At 43.2% G+C, this 19,296-nt stretch overlaps 2 protein-coding genes across 3 annotated transcripts in view; both read left to right on the top strand.

The window, feature by feature from the left end:
* dph6 (diphthamine biosynthesis 6) overlaps positions 1-7,885 on the top strand; it is a 251,929-nt gene extending 244,044 nt beyond the window's left edge. The window contains exons 15-16 of one of the 2 annotated variants that reach the window (XR_013499972.1): positions 5,049-6,191; positions 7,336-7,808. Coding sequence is in view for 1 of the 2 variants with exons in the window: in XM_078233271.1 (XP_078089397.1) it covers positions 5,049-5,167 (119 nt within the window). In the remaining variant the exon portion in view is untranslated. Of the gene's footprint in view, positions 1-5,048 lie in introns of both variants that reach the window. The other variant, XM_078233271.1, reaches the window with a different exon arrangement.
* aqr (aquarius intron-binding spliceosomal factor) overlaps positions 1-19,296 on the top strand; it is a 255,999-nt gene that overhangs the window by 109,042 nt on the left and 127,661 nt on the right. The window lies entirely within an intron of this gene.

Raw genomic sequence — 19,296 nt, 5'->3', positions numbered from 1 at the left:
TGAGGAATGTCGGATCATCCATAATCCTACTGAGTGGCAGAGCAGGTTTGAAGGGCCAAATGGCCTACTTCTGCTGCTATTTCTTATGGTCCTATTTCAGATAGTCCTTGTGATTATGGATAATTCCTCCTGAGACTGTGGGTGTAAATTGGAGGCTAATCCAGGGTCAATACAGGCCAGCTCAACTTCTACGGCAGGGAACTATGGCTGGATTTTGCATAGACATTGGTTGCTGCATTTGTTTACAGAACAATGACTTCACTTTGAAAGTAATTCAGTGGAAATGGATTACTTTGGAATGTCCTGAGGATGTGACAAAGTGTCACTCAAATTTTAATTTCGCTTTTTTTCTTCTAAACCAAGCAGTAACTGGCCATCAACCTATTAAAGTTTTAGCAATTGTGCTAGGCACCCAACACCTTTCAATTTCAGTGAAAGTCTTTGACATGAACTCTTTGCTACAGTTGTGATTTTGAAAGAGAATAAAGATGGTGTAAAAGTAAAAGGCAGCTAAAAGTGGTAAGTTCCAAATCTTTTAGACCGCATCACCATGGTTCGTATTTGGAGGAGGAAGTTGATGACCATCCATATTTGGGAGGGCTGAGTCCTGTTTTGTGCAATTTTGTCCCAGGCATTGTTAGGCCTGGTCTTGGCAATTCAGCACTTTTCCCTTGCAGTGTAATTTGTTGCTCTCTTTGAAATTAGCCTGACCTGATGAGTGCAAGATGAAAAGCTTTGACAGCATGTCTCTTTTTACAACAAGAGTAAAGTTCTGTACTATCAAGCGACTATTCTTTGTGTGCGGATGGTCCATGTCACATTGACGCATGCAAGAAATTGAGGCCATTATGCTTACACTAGAAGCTTGCAGAACTTTGTCAATGTTGTGCGGACCCATGATTGCTTTACTAACTGAGGGAAGAAGATGGGATTTGACCAAATGGAATTCCCATTGTTTTAAAAAGAAAATTGAACTTCATCTCCAGTTGAACAGAAGAGTTTCCTTGTCTGGGTGCTAAACATGCAAATTGTTATTTGGGATTACAGAATCCAGGATGAATGCAGGCTGGAATTCTCCATCCTCGCCCGCGGCTGGGATTCTCCGGTCCCGCTGCAGTGGATGAAGTTTTGGCTGAGCGTCAAATTCTCCCTTCTCACTGGCAGTGGTGGTGGGGCGTTGGAGACCGGATAATTCCGGCTTCAGTCATGTGTGGCCTGTCAAATTTGATGTTTGTTGGGCCTGAGAGGAATTAATTGACGGTGGAAGTTTATAGAAAGTGCATCTCGTTTCAGTTACAGGATCAAACCATACATTCTGTGATGTGCAGTTTCGTTGTTGTTTCAAGCTTCTAAACATGTGTAAACAGTGTCTGTTTTCATTTGTCCATCTCCTAGCTGCCAAAAATCAGTTATTCAGTGCTGAAATTCAGTCAAATCAGATTAAAACTCATGCGGCCTGCCATAGCACAAAGTTCAGACATATGCTGGTTATTTCTCCCTTGGCACCCGCTAGCAATGAAGTCATTTGTGGCTTTTCATCATCTGAATTTGCTACACTGGGAGTTTCAAAAGTAAACTTTTGGCAGAGAGTGATTAAAGTTGATTCGGGGGCTCGACAGTAAGGCTACATGCCTATTGCTGTTTGCCTTGTGACTCCATGCACAATAAGATCAGTTTTACACTGCTCAACTGTGAGGGGGCAAACACACATCATGATTTCCAAGCCCCAGATATAGGTTGGCTGAATATGTTGACTATTTAAAAGTAGTTAATAGCTTCCATGCGGAGAAAATCCTGCATTCTCTTCATGGTCCGTGTATGAAGGTGACATAACCAAATGACTGGAACTTCTTCAGTCTCAAAATCGGCGCATTTTTCACTTTTAAAAAAATTCATTCCTGGGACATGGGCGTCGCTGGCTGGCCAACATTTCTTGCCCATCCCTAGTTACCCAAGGGCAGTTAAGAGTCAACCACATTGCTGTGGCTCTGGAGTCACAGGTAGACCAGACCAGGTAAGGACGGCAGATTTCCTTCCCTAATCGACATTAGTGAACCAGATGGGTTTTTCCGACAATGGTTTCATGGTCATCAGTAGATTCTTAATTCCAGATATTTTTTATTGAATTCAAATTTCACCATCTGCCGTGGCGGGATTCGAACCCAGGGTCCCCGAACATTAGCTGAGTTTCTGGATTAATAGTCTAGCGATAATACCACTAGGCCATCGCCTCCCTACTTCTTTGCGAGCGCTTCAACTTTCAAGTTAAAGTTTATTTATTATATTATATATTATTTATTTATAAGTTTATTTATTAGTGTCACAAGTCGGCTTATATTAACACTGTAATGAAGTTACTGTGAAAATCCCCCTGTCACCACACTCCGGTGCCTGTTTGGGTACACTGAGGGAGAATTTAGCATGGCCAATGCATCGAACCAACACATCTTTCGGACTGTGGGAGCAAAACGGAGCTCCTGGAGGAAACCCACACAGACACGGGGAGAATGTGCAGAGTCCACACAGAGAGTAACCCAAGTTGGGAATCAAACCTGGGTCCCTGGCGCTGTGAGGCAGCAGTGCTAACCACTGTGCCATCGTGCCGCCAGTCTTTATCCATGCTTGGCCTCTGACACTTTTATTTCCATGTTTTAATCTTGTCTGACCATAAGAAGGAAGAATTGTTCTATTCAGTTAAGAGCCATGGTGCCAACAAGATGCCATTATGCATCCATTTGATAAGTGTCTGGGCCCATCATTATAACATATGAACGCTGGCATAAGTAATAATATATTATAAACCATTATGGAATAAAAACAAAAAAATGACCTTTTAGAATAACCTGCATAAATCATAGCTGCCAAGAAGGAAAATTTAATTACATTTATAATATATTTTTAAAATACCCCATGGAGACAAGTGCATAATTAAAAGTTTAATAATTTAAGCATTCAGCCCCCAAAAGATTTGTATTATTCTGCTAGTTTTAGTTAATTAATTGGCCACAAATCCACAGTAGAAGGCAAAATTCCAAATGTGCCCTCTGGCCAGTAGTAGAGTGAACAACAAAATGAACGCTTCCACGCGGTATCTTCTTACCTAATACACATTAATACCAGCTGTGCAGGAACGAACAAGAGAAGAGTAAGTCACCTAATGCGAAAGATGAGCCTCTTTTTTTTAAAAGAGTATAACAGACTGATTTAATCCAATTACTTCAGATATCACCAGCCTTAGGTTATTCTTCAGTTGAAGTTTTTTGCTCTATATTTGCTCTTTGGGATTGTCAGTGCTAATAGACCAAACTTGTCTCGCTCAAGTGCACATGCACAAGGGACAGTACAATAAGTCGTGTGACCCCATTGGCCCCCGCAAGTCTGAGGAAACTTCACTTCATGACGGTGATGAAAGTCCCCATGTATTTGGATCCGAGCCTCAGATTTTGTCACTGGATAATTCCAGCAAGGTTTTCCGGGATTCAGGATCTAACCTGAATCATGATGACACTCCGAACTCCACATTTTCTCACCTCTAGCCTCCTTATTCACATTAAGTGCCATGCTCGCTGCAGTTGACATGGTACTTTTAGTCAGAATGACAGTATTTCGAACTAAGGGCCATCCCCAAATTGTTGGCAAGAGCCTTTTTGTCTCCTTAGGAACTGGGTTCCTTCTGCCAAACTCGGCATCAAACCAGTTTGCACTTAAACCGAGTATGGAGATTGCACTCTTTACCAAAAGTGAGCAACAAACTTGCTGGTGGCAATAGATACAAAAATTCAAGTCATTAAAACCCTAGTCAGAATCAGTTCACATTTTTGGTTGTGTACTATTGTAGCAGAAAAGTGATATTTGATATTGTTAACATACTTTAGTTACTGTCTAATAATCATCATGCTTCAGTACTTTATAAAGGCGGCCACAAATTAATAATTTTTCATAATTTCAGCAGAACTTTTCTAAGATAAATTTTAGTTGTATCAAATAAAAATTAAGACATTGCATGGTGATATAGAAGCGTCCCTTTAGCCATCCGTATTGAACAATTTATACCTTGATTTAATAACAATGGGTTCCTATGATTCATACATTATAAAAGATCAGATCATCCCAAGAGTGCAGAAGAATTAATATTAAAACCGTGTTCTCCTAGCTCTGTTTACAGGACAGTTTTTGCATTGCAAATACAGCAACCTCCACCATTTCTCTGCATTTAAATCTCACTGTTCAAAGAATTATGCATTGTATATGTAATCATATTGCGCCCTGGTCAGTGTTTATTGTTTTAGTGCTCTCACATTCCTCTCAAAAAGCGTCGGTTGTAGATGCTTTTAATCAAACTTTTCAGAAAAAAAGGAGGAACTAATTAATGATCTCTCAGCAGAAAGCACATCAAGCATTAAAAACAATCAGTCTTGGGTCATTCACCGTAGGTCTTTAGCTTAGCATCAATGAAGCCAAAACTACTGTCTTCCTAATGCATCCAATTAGTGGCCATATGCTTTGACAGTGAGGAGATGTGAATATTCCACAATCTGCTCGGGACCAAGAGACATCAATAACTCCTGAATAATTATTTGGCCTGGTCAATGGGTTAAGTGCTCCACTGACCATAGGGCACATCTTTAGGGACAACATGTCTTACCCCAGTACCAGGAATCCAATCCCCGGTGGGACCCCTCTTCACAGCACAAGCCATGTATGGAATTTATACTCCGAGGGGTAGTCCTTGGGTACTTTCAGATGTTTGATGTGAGGTTTGTGAAATCCAGCTTGCCACATGCTGTAAACAAAGTACAGAACAGCTTTCCAGCCAATATAGATTTTTTTTTTGCAAAAAGCAGCTGCGACAAAGAGCTTTTGTGTTTCTATTCACCATGCATGAATACAAAGATAGGAAGTAGTGTTTTTAGAAAATGTAATTTTCTTGAATGTGTGCATCATTTTGCATTATGTATTTTTAGAACGGTGCACATTAATCAAGTAACGATTCATGAACACATATGTGATTAAACGTGTATCATGCTAACCCTCTCTGTTATCTTTAGATTTGGAGAGATCTCTGGAAGATGTGCTCGGTTCGAATGTTCCGCTGCTGATTTTGGTTCCTGCGGCAGATTTGCCTGGTCTACAGATTCTGCACGCTGCTTGTTGGCTGGGCTCTTAAGGACGAAAGACAGGATGGAGAATGATGACTTTGCCGCTACTGTAAATCCATTTCCACCCTTTTTTTTGGAAGAAGGAAGACAAAAGCAGAACTCCACCTGTGTTTATAGCAGCAGGCTCCATCGTGCCCAAAAGAAAGAACTTCAAACAACACTCCAGTCAACACTCTGTCGAGATAGCAACAAAGGGTTTCTTGTTCGCGGCCAAGTTTTACTGCTACATTTATTGGCGACTGATAAAAGTGAGGGAGAGAAAGGTGTTGCGTATTACTGGATTTACTGTTAACTTTGATCCATAAAACCAGCCAACAGAAAGTCAATCAGGATTCTACACTGTGTAGATAGCATGAACTATAATGTGTCCGAATTCTAATCTTAAAGTTATGATGTACAAAAATATGAAGTCATTTTAATTGTCTAACTGTTGTTAAATCTTCTCTCACCTTCATAGAGATTTCTATTTTTATTGCAGCACCAGTGAACAGAGGTTGTATCCTCACGTTCACTGGCAGTGCAATTTAATGCATAAGTCTTCACTTTCTTAACTTGAATTGAATTTTGACCCTCACTGACTTTCCTCGTGTAAAGGATTTTATGTCTGGTCGGAGTGTCTCCCCAGGTATTGCACACTGCGGCCTGTGGTGGTCCTTCAAGCATGTGCCCTGACTGTGCATGTGAGGTGTCATGACCAAGCCTGACCCCACCGTCACCGATGTCAGGGATGTGCGCGCACGCTCTCAGGTGGTCCTCAGAGTGGGGTGGCCTGGCTGACTTAACTCTCCTTGACCCTGGAGCCACCAACCTAGCCGAAATCAGCTGACTCCACTCAGCTCAAAGATCACACCTGGGGAGGAACATTCTGGATGGGATATACTTCCTGCGCGCAGCCATCAGAGAGCCATTTCCGAAATTAATACATAAAACCCGTAACTCAGACAAACAGAGTGAACAACCTTCGCTTTTGACTTAATTCAACATTTGTAGAACAATAGAAAGGCACTTGCCTATTAAAGCTCGGTCTCCCTGGTGAGTCATTTTGATCGAGGATTTGAAAGTGTTACGAAGCCAGGTTTTAGAAGCTGTTAGAGAAGAGATTCATTTTCATTGGCTTTATATATTGTACAATAAATCCTCACGAGTTACTGCACAGACTGAGCAACTTGGAATTTCCGAGGTAACTGACGATATCTTGCTGATGAGGCTGATTTCTAGATGTTCTTGTTTTTGTGTGTGTGAGAGATGCCCATACAACAGCTCATCGAAACGCTATGAGAATGGATGAAGTTCATTGTCACCATCAGCAAAGGGCCAGCATTGTGGAGGTTATGATACCAAATTAGCAACCCAGATCAAACTGAACTCAATAAATCTGGTCAGTTGTGAGCAGGGATCAGAAGCTCTGGTGGCGAAAGTTTTCACATAAAATGGTTCATTCATGTACTTTGGAGAAGGGAATTTGCCCCTCCTTCACATTCTAATCCATACCTTACTCCAATTGACTCGAAGTACCACCTAATGGGAGTCAACATGCTAACTGTTGACAAATGCACCCTATCAAGTGATGCCAACATCCGGAGAACAGTTTTTAAATGTTGCTTGCTTTGTGGATGTGCATTCATTCCAGATGCTGTCTTCTCCACATATGTACTTGCTTAATTGAAGTTTTCTTAGGCAACATTACTCATTCTTTGTGGAACCATCAGCTGACGGGATCAGGTGGGCAAGACTGCGAACTTTTCCACGAGTGTTTTCACGGTTACAAAAATATCTGCTCTCATTGGCTGTTTTGATTGTGTCTTGAGAATAAACCTATTTGCCCATAATTGAAATCCGCCTCTAGTGATGTCATCCATTAATAGTTGCATGATATCAGAAAGCCAGAATCATTATTGACAACATATTTACCAATTCAAGATTATTACTATTTGGATATGAGATGATGTACACTAGTAATAACCAATCTGAAGCAATTTTATATTGTGGTCTTACATAATCTTAGTTGTACCGTATTTAACAATGTAGAGTTTCTATACAGTTAGTTAATCCAAGCTATGTGCTAGTTCTAGTGAAAGTTAATATATCTAGAAATGTATCTGAAAATACATCTTCAGTCCATGCTTCGAGTCTTTGGGAAAAAAATACAGGCTAATTCAGTTATAAATTATCCCAGCCTAGGTTGGTAAGGCATGGTACATTGGCGAGACCATGCAGATGCTATGACAACGAATGAATGGGCACCGCTCGACAATCACCAGGCAAGAGTGTTCCCTTCCTGTTGGGGAACACTTCAGCAGTCAAGGGCATTCAACTCTGATCTTCGGGTAAACGTTCTCCAAGGCAGCCTTCAAGACACACGACAACGCAGAATCGCCGAGCAGAAACTGATAGCCAAGTTCCGCACACATGAGGACGGCCTCAACTGGGATCTTGGGTTCATGTCACACTATCTGTAACCCCCACGACTTGCCTGGGCTTGCAAAATCCTACTAACTGCCCTGGCTTGAGGCAATTCACACCTCTTTAACCTGTGAATAAATCTCTCTCTACTCGCATTGTCTGCACCTGTAAAGACTTGATTATCTGTTAAGACTCGCATTCCAACCATTATCTTGAAACTGAGTCTGTGTCTATATATGCCCTGTTTGTGAACCCATCTCTTCACTCACCTGAAGGGGCAGCGCTCCCAAAACTCATGTTACCAAATAAACCTGTTGGACTTTAACCTGGTGTTGTGAGACTTCTTACTGTGCCCACCCCAGTCCAACGCCAGCATCTCCACATCAGCCTAGGATTAGCTGGACAATAAAATTTAAATACTGAAAGACATTAGTATGCAAATATGTAAATGATGGTGATGACTTCACATAATAATCGAAGCAAAATACTGCGGATGCTGGAAATCCGAAATGGAAACAACGTGCCGGAAATACTCAGCAGCTCTGTGGAGGGAGAAACTGAGTCAACATTCAGAATTGAAGGGAGGTAGAAAAGTGATGGGTTTTATGCCATTAGAAAGAGGAATGGAGAAAAAATAGAAGGGGGTCTGGGAAAAAGGAGAGGGCGAGAGAAATTAAATGACAAAGATGTCACGGAAGGAAAGGCAAAGGCTGGAATAATGGTGGTGGTTTCAAAGTAACGGTAACCCAGGTGATTTCACAACCTCACAATAATGAAATAAATTGCTTTATCTGCTACGTATGTTATATGGGTTAGGTGGATTGGCTTTGATAAATTGCCCCTTAGTGTCAGGGGGTTTAGCAGGGTAAATATGTGGGGTTCAGGACCTGGATGGGACTGTTGTTCGTGCAGGCTCCGAATGGCCTCCTTCTGCACTGTAGGGATTCTGTGGTTCTATATACATAGTACCTTGGGTAAATAATAAATCTGCAAACAGTTGCAGATCAAAGGAAAGTACAGCACAGGAACAGGTCCTTCAGCCCTCCAAACCTGCGCCGATCATGCTGCCCGACTGAACTAAAACCGTATGCACTTACGGAGTCCGTATCCTTCCATTCCCATCCTATTCATGTATTCATCCAGTTGCCCCTTAAATGCCGCTATCGTACCCGCTCCCACCACCTCCCCGGGCAGCGCATTCCAGACATTCACCACCCTCTGTGTAAAAAACTTGCCTCGCACATCTCCTCTAAACTTTTCCCCACTCACCTTATTTAATTTATTATTTATTAAGAAGCAGAACACGCTAACAAAACACACGGAAAAGATATTTCTTCTATTCCAGTTGGGGCCAATGTTATTCTTATTAAACTGACCCAAAACATTTGGGTCAGCATTGTCCTGTTTGTGATTGTAGGGATATAAATGAGGGCATATTCAAAAGCAGGTCCTGTGCCAATTGCTCTCATTGCCAGCTACAGTATAACTCCAGCCAGTAAAAAGTACATTTAATTTGCCTCATTTTTGGAATGCGTGCCACCTCCTGCAACGATTCCCAGTCAGAAGAAACAAAAAGGTAATGTAAGAGGTTGCACAAATCACAATTGCCGTTTTTGAGTTTGAAGTGAGGCTGGTTCATTGCACAATAGCCTTGCAGATCTCCAGTATATTGTGGCACCGATGACCTAGACCTAATTCAGGATGATTTTGGGTATTAAGTAATACAATACAATAATGACTTTAATAACACACCCCTGGTTAATTTTGCTTCATTCTCACAGCTCTCTTTAATCTTTTGTTCTTCCAGCCCACAGTCATCGAACAGACCTGAAGTTTCCTTGTAAGAATTATCATTTCTAGCACTGGATTTTGTAAACCTAACAACCGCATTCTTTACATGAGGGCTCAGGTTTGGGATGTGAAATAAGAGAGATCTCGGGACCTGGGAGAACCCTGGCATTAGAAATGGGCTATATTAGAGTACCCAGGTCGCTTTAAGGATCTTAATCACTGCGTGTTTTACGGAAATCTGGATTAAACCTGATGCAGCACGCGGAAGGTAAGTGCATTGTATCCTGTGGTGTGAACTAAGGAGGACAACAGCAATGGACTGTCTCCTGGGTAAGGGAGCAGTGAACTGAATCAACCATTCAAGGACATGCTGCATTAACATTAGCCTTTGAAATGACACTGCTGCAAATGTTCCACATTTTATTCCCGTCGTCTTGTATGAAAGCATATTGAAGTAATTGTGGTGATATTGAGTGGACAAGCAAGCTCTAATCTTATCATTTAGTTTAATGGGGCGATAATGGTCATCAAGACCATTAAGAGACAAACCAGTAACTGATTACATACTGTGTTCTCAAATTGCTTAACAATCTGCAAGATGTTTGATCGTGGATCGTACAATTATGCTTAATTCAAAAATAGTAACCGAAGAATTATAGAATCCCTGCACTGCAGAAGGAGGCCATTGGCTCTTCGAATCAACACCAACATTCCAAGAGCATCCCACCCTATCCCAGTAACTCCACCTATTTAGCCCGCTAATTCCCCCTAACCTATACATCTTTGGGCAATTTAGCATGGCCAATCCACTTAACCGGCATATCTTTGGACTGTGGGAGGAAACTGGAACACTCGGAGGAAACCCACGCAGACACGGGGAGAAGGTGCAAACTCCCAAGGCTGGAATTGAACCTGGGTCCCTGGTGCTGTGAGATAGAAGTGCTAACCACTGTGCCACACTGAAGGATAGGTATTGTTTTGTGTGACAGCATTGTTGCTTTTGTGTTGCACGGTAGCACAGTGGTTAGCACTGCTGCTTCACAGCTCCAGGGACTTGGGTTCAATTCCCGGCTTGGGTCACTGTCTGTGTGGAGTTTGCACATTCTCCTCGTGTCTGTGTGGGTTTCCTCCTGGTGCTCCGGTTTCCTCCCACAGTCCAAAGATGAGCGGGTTAGGTTGATTGGCCATGCTAAAATTGCCCCTTAGTGTCCTGGGATGTGTAGATTCGAGGGATTAGCGGGTAAAATATGTAGGGATATGGGGGTAGGGCCTGGGTGGGATTGTGGTCGGTGCAGACTCGATGGGCCGAATGGCCTCTTTCTGTACTGTAGGATTTCTATGATTTCTATGAAGTACATGCAGCGATTAGGACATTTTTCTTTAATTTTGTCACTTTTGATATTTTTGCTGTCATATTTTGGCAAATCAACTTTGTGTTTTGAATGATCTTGTTTGGGATGAACTGCTGAGATAGAGGAAGTGAAACTGGTCAAAGCCAGCTGTGCGAAATGGGCACACAACTGGATTGGCAGCTGAAATTTCACTGCATCTCATCTTCTACCCACTGAAGTTCACATGACGAGAGTTCAAGCTCTTTTCGGAGATTGTTCCCCAATCTCACCGTCGTTTCTGCTTTGTTTGAAATTTAAAATCTTGTCAATGTCAAGTTAAAACTGGTGAATTGTAGAATTACTGCTTTTAGCCTATTTCATACTGCTGGCCCCAAAATGTTTGGGCAAACATGTGACATGGGAAATACACCAACACCATCAGTGGCAGTTCCTCAAAATTGAGGTTGACATGCGTCAGACTTAGTAAGTTTTCAGGTGATTGTGAAGCCCAGTTCTGGATCCACAAGTCCTCCTGCAGTGAGACCTGTTGTTGCGTGGGGGGAGTGGAATTCACAGCCCCGGGTTGGCTTCCTTCTCCTCCCTCTGCCACCGCCGTTCTGCCGCAGTGCCGAGCCGCTGAGCCTTGAAGCGGCTTACACCTTGATGGACCAGGGGGAGCTGTGCCAAGTGGGCCACAGCCCTCTCCTCTCAGTCAGTGGTGTTGATACCTCCATGCTCTAGGGCAGCCTTAAGCTTTTCCTTGGACCTTTACCTTTGGCCGCCCTGAGAGCGCTGGGCAATGGAGAGCTGGGAGAAGAGACCCCGGCGAGGGAGGCGGTTTCCGGGCATCCGGACGTAATGACCCATCCGTCGGAGTTGGTTTCACAGGAGCAGGGTTTCGATGCTGAAACAGCATGGAGGATGTTAGTGCTGGTTCTTCCATCTGATCCCCAAGATTCGACACAAGCTCTGTCGATGGAAGCTCGCAAGGATCTTAACATGGTGTCGATAGACAAACATTCAAAGCTGAATGCTATGGACCATATATAAATGCACGCTACGCAAAAACAGAACAAATCCCTTCTGCCAGCGACTGAACCAGTTTGACTGTTTTCAGATGTTGGAAAGCAAGGAGGCTGCATTCAGGTAAAACCCAACCAACTTTTCGTAAAGTGACTAAGAGCAAATTTGTAAAAACATTGATGAGTTCCGCTGGATTATCATGCTCATCTCTCTGGTCAAAGAAATAAAAATGTGAGTCAAATCAGTCTCATGGGTTTCCTTTCATTTCAATCTGGAGATTCTTAAACCAGTTGTCAATATGTCTGGAGAGAGTTGACAGATAATTCATGTGATGTACTGGGAGCAGTAACTGCCCATAAAAACCTTGAGCAATGAGATGATAAAACTTCAACTATGTTTTGAAAAGAATCTTATGAATCCCACTTGTATTGAAAATGTTGGGAATCCCAGTTTATTCCATTGGTAAGGGAGGTTTGGTTTATGGCTTTATGCAGTGCCTCAGCCAATCCCTGACTCTGGATTCAGACCACAGTTACACTGGGCCGTAACTTCCTCCGATTGGCAATCAGCAGCAGGTTGTAGTCGATTAAAACTTACCTGCGCTTACATTCTAAAGAATGGGCGGCACGGTGGCACAGTGGTTAGCGCTGCTGCCTCACAGCGCCAGGGACCTGGGTTCGATTCTCTGCTTGGGTCGCTGTCTGTGTGGAGTTTGCACATTCTCCCCGTGTCTGTGTGGGTTTCCTCCGGGTGCTCTGGTTTCCTGCCACACTCCAAAGATGTGCAGGTTAGATGGATTGGCCATGCTAAATTACCCCTTAGTGTCAGGGGGACTAGCTAGGGTAAATGCATGGGGTTATGGGAACAGGGCCCAGGTGGGATTGCGGTCGGTGCTGACTCAATGGGCCGAATGACCTCCTTCTGCACTGCAGGGATTCTATGATTCTCATGTGTTTCGCCCAATTCAAGCCAGGAGAGATTGAAGAAGTGAAACATGTGAGTCTAACCTCAGTGGTTGGTAAGTTGATGGAGAGGATCCTGAGAGACAGGATTTATGATCATCTAGAGAAGTTTAGTATGATCAAAAGTAGTCAGCACGGCTTTGTCAGGGGCAGGTCGTGCCTTACGAGCCTGGTTGAGTTCTTTGAAAATGTGACCAAGCACATTGACGAAGGAAGAGCGGTGGATGTGGTCTATATGGACTTCAGCAAAGCGTTCGATAAGGTCCCCCATGCAAGACTTCTTGAGAAAGTGAGAGGGCATGGGATCCAAGGGGCTGTTGCCTTGTGGATCCAGAACTGGCTTGCCTGCAGAAGGCAGAGAGTGGCTGTGGAGGGGTCTTTCTCTGCATGGAGGTCAGTGACCAGTGGAGTGCCCCAGGGATCTGTTCTGGGACCCTTGCTGTTTGTCATTTTCATAAATGACCTGGATGAGGAAGTGGAGGGATGGGTTGGTAAGTTTGCTGACGACACCAAGGTAGGTGGTGTTGTGGATAGTTTGGAGGGATGTCAGAAGTTGCAGCGAGACATAGATAGAATGCAAGACTGGGCGGAGAAGTGGCAGATGGACTTCAACCCGGATAAGTGTGTAGTGATCCATTTTGGCAGATCCAATGGGATGGAGCAGCAGTATAAAATGAAGGGTACCATTCTTAGCAGTGTAGAGGATCAGAAGGACCTTGGGGTCCGGGTCCATAGGACTCTTAAATCGGCCTCGCAGGTGGAGGATGCGGTCAAGAAGGCGTATGGCGTACTAGCCTTCATTAATCGAGGGATTGAGTTTAGGAGTCGGGAGATAATGCTGCAGCTTTATAGGACCCTGGTTAGACCCCACTTGGAGTACTGCGCGCAGTTCTGGTCACCTCATTACAGGAAAGATGTTGAAGCCATTGAAAGGGTGCAGAGGAGATTTACAAGGATGTTGCCTGGATTGGGGGGCATGCCTTATGAGGATAGGTTGAGGGAGCTTGGTCTCTTCTCCCTGGAGAGACGAAGGATGAGAGGTGACCTGATAGAGGTTTACAAGATGTTGAGGGGTCTGGATAGGGTGGACTCTCAGAGGCTATTTCCAAGGGCTGAAATGGTTGCTACGAGAGGACACAGGTTTAAGGTGCTGGGGGGTAGGTACAGGGGGGATGTCAGGGGTAAGTTTTTCACTCAGAGGGTGGTGGGTGAGTGGAATCGGCTGACGTCGGTGGTGGTGGAGGCAAACTCGTTGGGGTCTTTTAAGAGACTTCTGGATGAGTACATGGGATTTAATGGGATTGAGGGCTATAGATAGGCCTAGAGGTGGGGATGTGATCGGCGCAACTTGTGGGCCGAAGGGCCTGTTTGTGCTGTGGCTTTCTATGTTCTATGTTCTATGTTCTATGTCTCTGACTCCAGCAGAGAAGTGTAAAAGGAGCAGAGCAAAGACATACACATCCCCTTTTTATGACACTAGTTTCTGTAAAGTAGGCAAGTTTAAAGGTTCCAATTTTAAAGAAGGTAAGTTTCTGACGTAAGTGAATGGGACATGGGGGGTGAGGTTTCCCACATCAGGGTGCTTGGAGTTGGATATCGGTGGGAGGCATTTGGATATTGGGGGGAGGGGTTCAGACATCAGAGGGCAGTGTCGGAATCAGACATCAAAGAAGGTGGTGGGAGTTGGGGGCATCAGGCTAGTTGAGGGGTGGTCCGTGGTGAGGGGGAGCTGGTGTGAGGGGGCCGGGATGTGGGAAGAGCCCCGTGCGGCATTCAGTTTGGGTGTTTAAGTTAGAAATGCTTTTATTCCTTCTAACTCTTTGAGAGTAAGTATTGGTGTAAAAATTGGTAGAACCATCCAAAGTTAACGATTTAAATCGCTTTGATAGGTGGTTCCAAGCCCAGCGCGATTGTCCAGAGGATGTTTGCACTTTTGGACAATTGCTGTGTAAACCTTTACCAGGGAGAGATTCCCCAGAGAACCACTGGGTACCCTCCAAATCTGAGGCTGGAGAACCAGGGAGTTACATATAACTAATGTCAGTGAACCCAGTTTGCCACTTATTTGCATTACGATAAGAAAGCCTTGCCTTTAAACAGTGCCTTTCACAATGTCAGGGCATCACTTTACAGCAAATGCAGTTCTCCAGAAATAGTCGCTGATGTAGGAACAGTAACCAGCTAATTCCCACACAGAGGTCTCACAAACTGTCAATGAGCTGATGATCTGTTTTTGGTGTTGGCCCAGGAAAATCTCACTGCTCTTTTGGAATTGTACCATGGGATGTTTCACAGTGCACTGAGAGTGCTTTTTATTCATTCATGGGACGCGGGTGTCGCTGGTTGGCCAGCATTTATTACCCATCCCTAGTTGAGAGTCAACCACACTGCTGTAGTTCTGGTGTCACATGTAGGCCAGACCGGGTAAGGACGGCAGATTTCCTTCCCTAAAGGACATTCGTGAACCAGATGGGTTTTCCCCACAATCGGCAATGGTTTCACGGTCATCAGTAGATTCTTAATTCCAGAGTTTTTATTATCAAATTCAAATTCCACCATCTGCCGTGGCAGGATTCAAACCCGGGTCCCTAGAACATTAGCAGAGTTTCTGGATTAATAGCCTAGCGATAATACCACTGGGCCATCACCTCCTGTCAAAGCTTTGTCAAAGGGTCATCTGGACTCGAAACATCAGCTCTTTTCTCTCCTTACAGATGCTGCCAGACCTGCTGAGATTTTCCAGCATTCTGTCTCGGAGGGTTTCAATATAATGTTTCATCTGGAAGACAGCACATTCAACAGTGCAAACTTCCCTTAGTACTGCTCTGCAACTTAGATTATGGTGCTCAAGTTTCAAGTGGAATTTGAACCCACACTTTCTGACTGAAGCGAAGAGTATGCCCGGCGATCTACCGCTGACATAAAATGAACTGGAATCAACTCCGAAACTGGTAGAATACGCAGCTTCAAGTGATCATATTCACAAGGTGAAGATGCAGTTTGAGTTTTAAGTATGGCTTCAATGTGGACTAACGGGCTGGAGAGGACTAAGCAAACAGCATGAATTTTCAATCAATTTGGGGAGATCCCGCTGTTTAATTTTAACAATATTGATGAATATGTACATTATAGTACAAGTAATGTCTTAAAAGCTTTGAGCTCTATTTTGTGGTTGAAAATTATGTATCCTATAATATTTCCATGCCGGTTGTGAATTTTTGAAAATCTTTGACAGATCGTCTGAAACTGTATTTGCCAGTTAAGGTTGAATGGAGTCAAAGTTGCAAAGAGACTGAATTTACACCATCTCTGGTGTAATATTTTACAATATGTACTGGCAGTGAGCGGCAATTTCTTACCACTGCATCTGAAAGATTACTGTCTGCGAGTTAGAATTGTGTTGTGTAAAACTGGCGTTCAGTCACCGTTATCAAGGACCCCACGCATCCTGGACATTGTGCGGAATCTTCCCATCCTGCCCCCCCACCCCCGCCACGGGAAGTGTAGCTGGCAGGACACGGACTATGCAATGGTCCGTTGATCTCGCGGCTGGGATTTTCAGGTTTTGGGGCGAGCGTGACCAGAAAATTCCACCCATTCTCTCTTCCACCTTCTTCAGTCGGGAAAAAGATACAAAAACCTGAGGTCACGTACCAACTGACTCAAGAACAGCTTCTTCCCTGCTGCCATCAGACTTTTGAATGGACCTACCATATATTAAGCTGATCTTTCTCTACACCCTAGCTAAGATTGTAACACTACATTCTGCACTCTCTTGTTTCCTTCTCTATGAACGGTATGTTTTGTCTGTATATTGTACAAGAAACAATACTTTTCACTGTATCCCAGTACACATGACAATAATAAATCAAATATTAAGCTGATCTTTCACTACACCCTAGCTATGACTGTAACACTACATTCTGCGCTCTCTCCTTTCCTTCTCCCCAATGAACGGTATGCTTTGTCTGTATAGTGTGAAAGAAACAATACTTTTCTCTGTATCCCAATACATGTGACAATAATAAATCAAATATTAAGCTGATCTTTCGCTACACCCTAGCTAAGATTGTAACACTACATTCTGCACCCTCTCTTTTCCTTCTCTATGAACAATATGTTTTGGCTGTATAGTGTGCAAGAAATAATACTTTTCATTGTACCACAATACAATACCCTCTGAGAGAGAAATTCCTCCTTATCACTGTCTTAAGTTGGCGACCCCTTACTCTGAGATTATGCTCTTTGGTACAAGACTCTTCCACAAGGGGAAACAATCTCTCAGCATTGACCCTGTCAAGCCCCTTGAGAATTCTTTATTTTTCAATAAGGCCACCTCACATTCATCTAAACTCCAATGAGTACAGGCCCAAACTACTCAACCTCTCCTCATAAGAAAGGCCCCCTGCATAACCAGCATCAACCTAGTGACCCTTCTCTGGGCTGCCAGTATATCTTCCTTAGATAAGGGGTCCAAAATTTTTTACTGCATTCCAGGTGTGGTCTAAATAATAAATTGCATTCTGTAAATCTTAAGTTGAGACGTGGCCTCACTCTGGAGATAAGTTGAACGAGATTTTGTTTTCTTCCAGGGAATCACACTTTGCTTCACTCTGGTGTTAGCTGAGGAGATAACTCTGCATCCAGGCTCCAGTTACATTATAATTAGCTCAAGTGGACCCACAGTTGCAGAGTGAATGCATCCCTTGTGAGATTTATGGTACAATGTTGGTATATCTGCACATTCTGGATGAGTGCGACTGATGTAACATAGTTTAGCAATACAGTCCGCTCCCCCTTACTCAGTGGTTGCTAAATTCAGATTTTCAGCCGGCTTGTATTTTCAATATTAAACTCCCAACCGCTGTATTATTTACATGTCTGAATTGGGTTAATTGGATAATTCAATGTGTTAGTGCAAAAAAGACTTATCAAATCACCTGCTACAAGGAAGGGTAATCATCAAAGCGAAAAGTGATGTGGTTAGTTCAATAATTAGTGAGATATTTGATAAATGAGGTACACTGTGAGAATTATGTGCATCATACAATTCAGTATAACAATTAGGATTATTAAATTTTAAAACAGCCAGCTTGACATGCCATTGCATCAATTTTTTTAAGAGTCCCAACTGTGTGCGGAGAGATGAGGTGCTTCCCGACAGAGCCAAGAACAGATCACACTCCTTCCCTCTTTAAAAAAAACTCCACTGTTCAGTCGACAGAATTTTTAGACTGATAAACATAATCTCAGCACTCAATTTGAGGCGCAATTCTTTCAATGCTCCCTTTCAGTTGTGATAGTTGTTTCATTTCCCATCTTAGATTTTTATGTGAAATAAACAGTCTGCAGCATCTGCATCAATATTTAAAAAGCAGATGTACCAGTTCATCTCGCCAGGGCAGATTTATTACAATCAGCACAGGGACTGGGGAGTCTGCAATACATTCAGTGGACGTTGCTGCCACCTGGTGCTAGAGATCTGAAGTAACACCTCGATGGGCAATTCACAATCCCTCACTTTACAAAGAAAATGCTTCCTCAAGTGAATCTAAACAGCATTGAAAAGTGAATGTGGAGTTGAAAATTAAGCAAAATTAAGCACTTAAGAAAGACAACAGTGACTACCTATAATATTTTAATTTTATTGCAAACGTTTTGAAGACCTTGATAGCAAATAATGTGAAAACTATAAATTGTGCCAATTATGTAACTCCATTCATTGTTAACTGCAGCCTGCGTGCATTAACTAAAGTTTCAAAATGTCCTGTCCGCAATATCGATTGTTGCACACAGCTATGGGATGGCTGAACTCGGGAAAAGTGTGCTGTTAGCAAAAATGGAACTAGCATCATATCTTCTAGAGTATGTCAGCGTTTATCATTAGTTAGACAATTGTTTCTGGTTTCCTCTCAAGGTATACGGTTCAGAATGATGTCCCCTCTGCCTTTGTTTGCATTATAATCATGGTAATTGTGTATCAGTAAATATGCCTGAACAGAAACGAAAGTTCACAGCTTGGGGCTACAGATAGATTTGCAGACTAACAGCGCACTGGAGGATGGCGTATGTGTTTAATTCAACTAATTTGAGGATTCCCAGAAGGTTAATCTCGATTCAAAGCAAATCTAATTGCAGCTTTTTGGCTGCTAATTCATTTGATCTTTGAGCTCACAATGTGCAAGAACTGACAGCTTCATATTTGCTTAAAGATCATCTGTCACCTCATGCATTCCTCTGACTGCCATCAGCCAAAGAATAACAAGTGACCTTTGGACTTTGGCTGGTCACTATCGCCACTCCTCTACAGGCCTCAGTAGAACATCTGGGACCTAAAATCACAATCGCAGCACTTTGAGCAGATTCCCTGAGATTCTAAAGCCTTGTAACTTGCTGCCTCAATCCTTTCTCTTATCCACCTGGCGGTTTGATGTATCTACAGCCAACGTCACTAAAGAGTCCTTTCCAGACCTGCTGAACCACACAGTTTAAACAGGACTCATGAGAAATAGAAGCACAAATAGGCTTCGAGTGTTCGCAATCTCCAAGACCACGTACGTGGCCATGGAGCGTGGCATGTGGCTGGCTGGCCACAGTTTGGAAGAACCACTCGTGAGTGTGGCTGAT

This window comes from Mustelus asterias, chromosome 18 (assembly GCF_964213995.1).
Source record: "Mustelus asterias chromosome 18, sMusAst1.hap1.1, whole genome shotgun sequence".
Taxonomy (NCBI): domain Eukaryota; kingdom Metazoa; phylum Chordata; class Chondrichthyes; order Carcharhiniformes; family Triakidae; genus Mustelus; species Mustelus asterias.
Note: the sequence above shows the minus strand (reverse complement) of the source record. Positions and strands in the feature narration are given on the sequence as shown.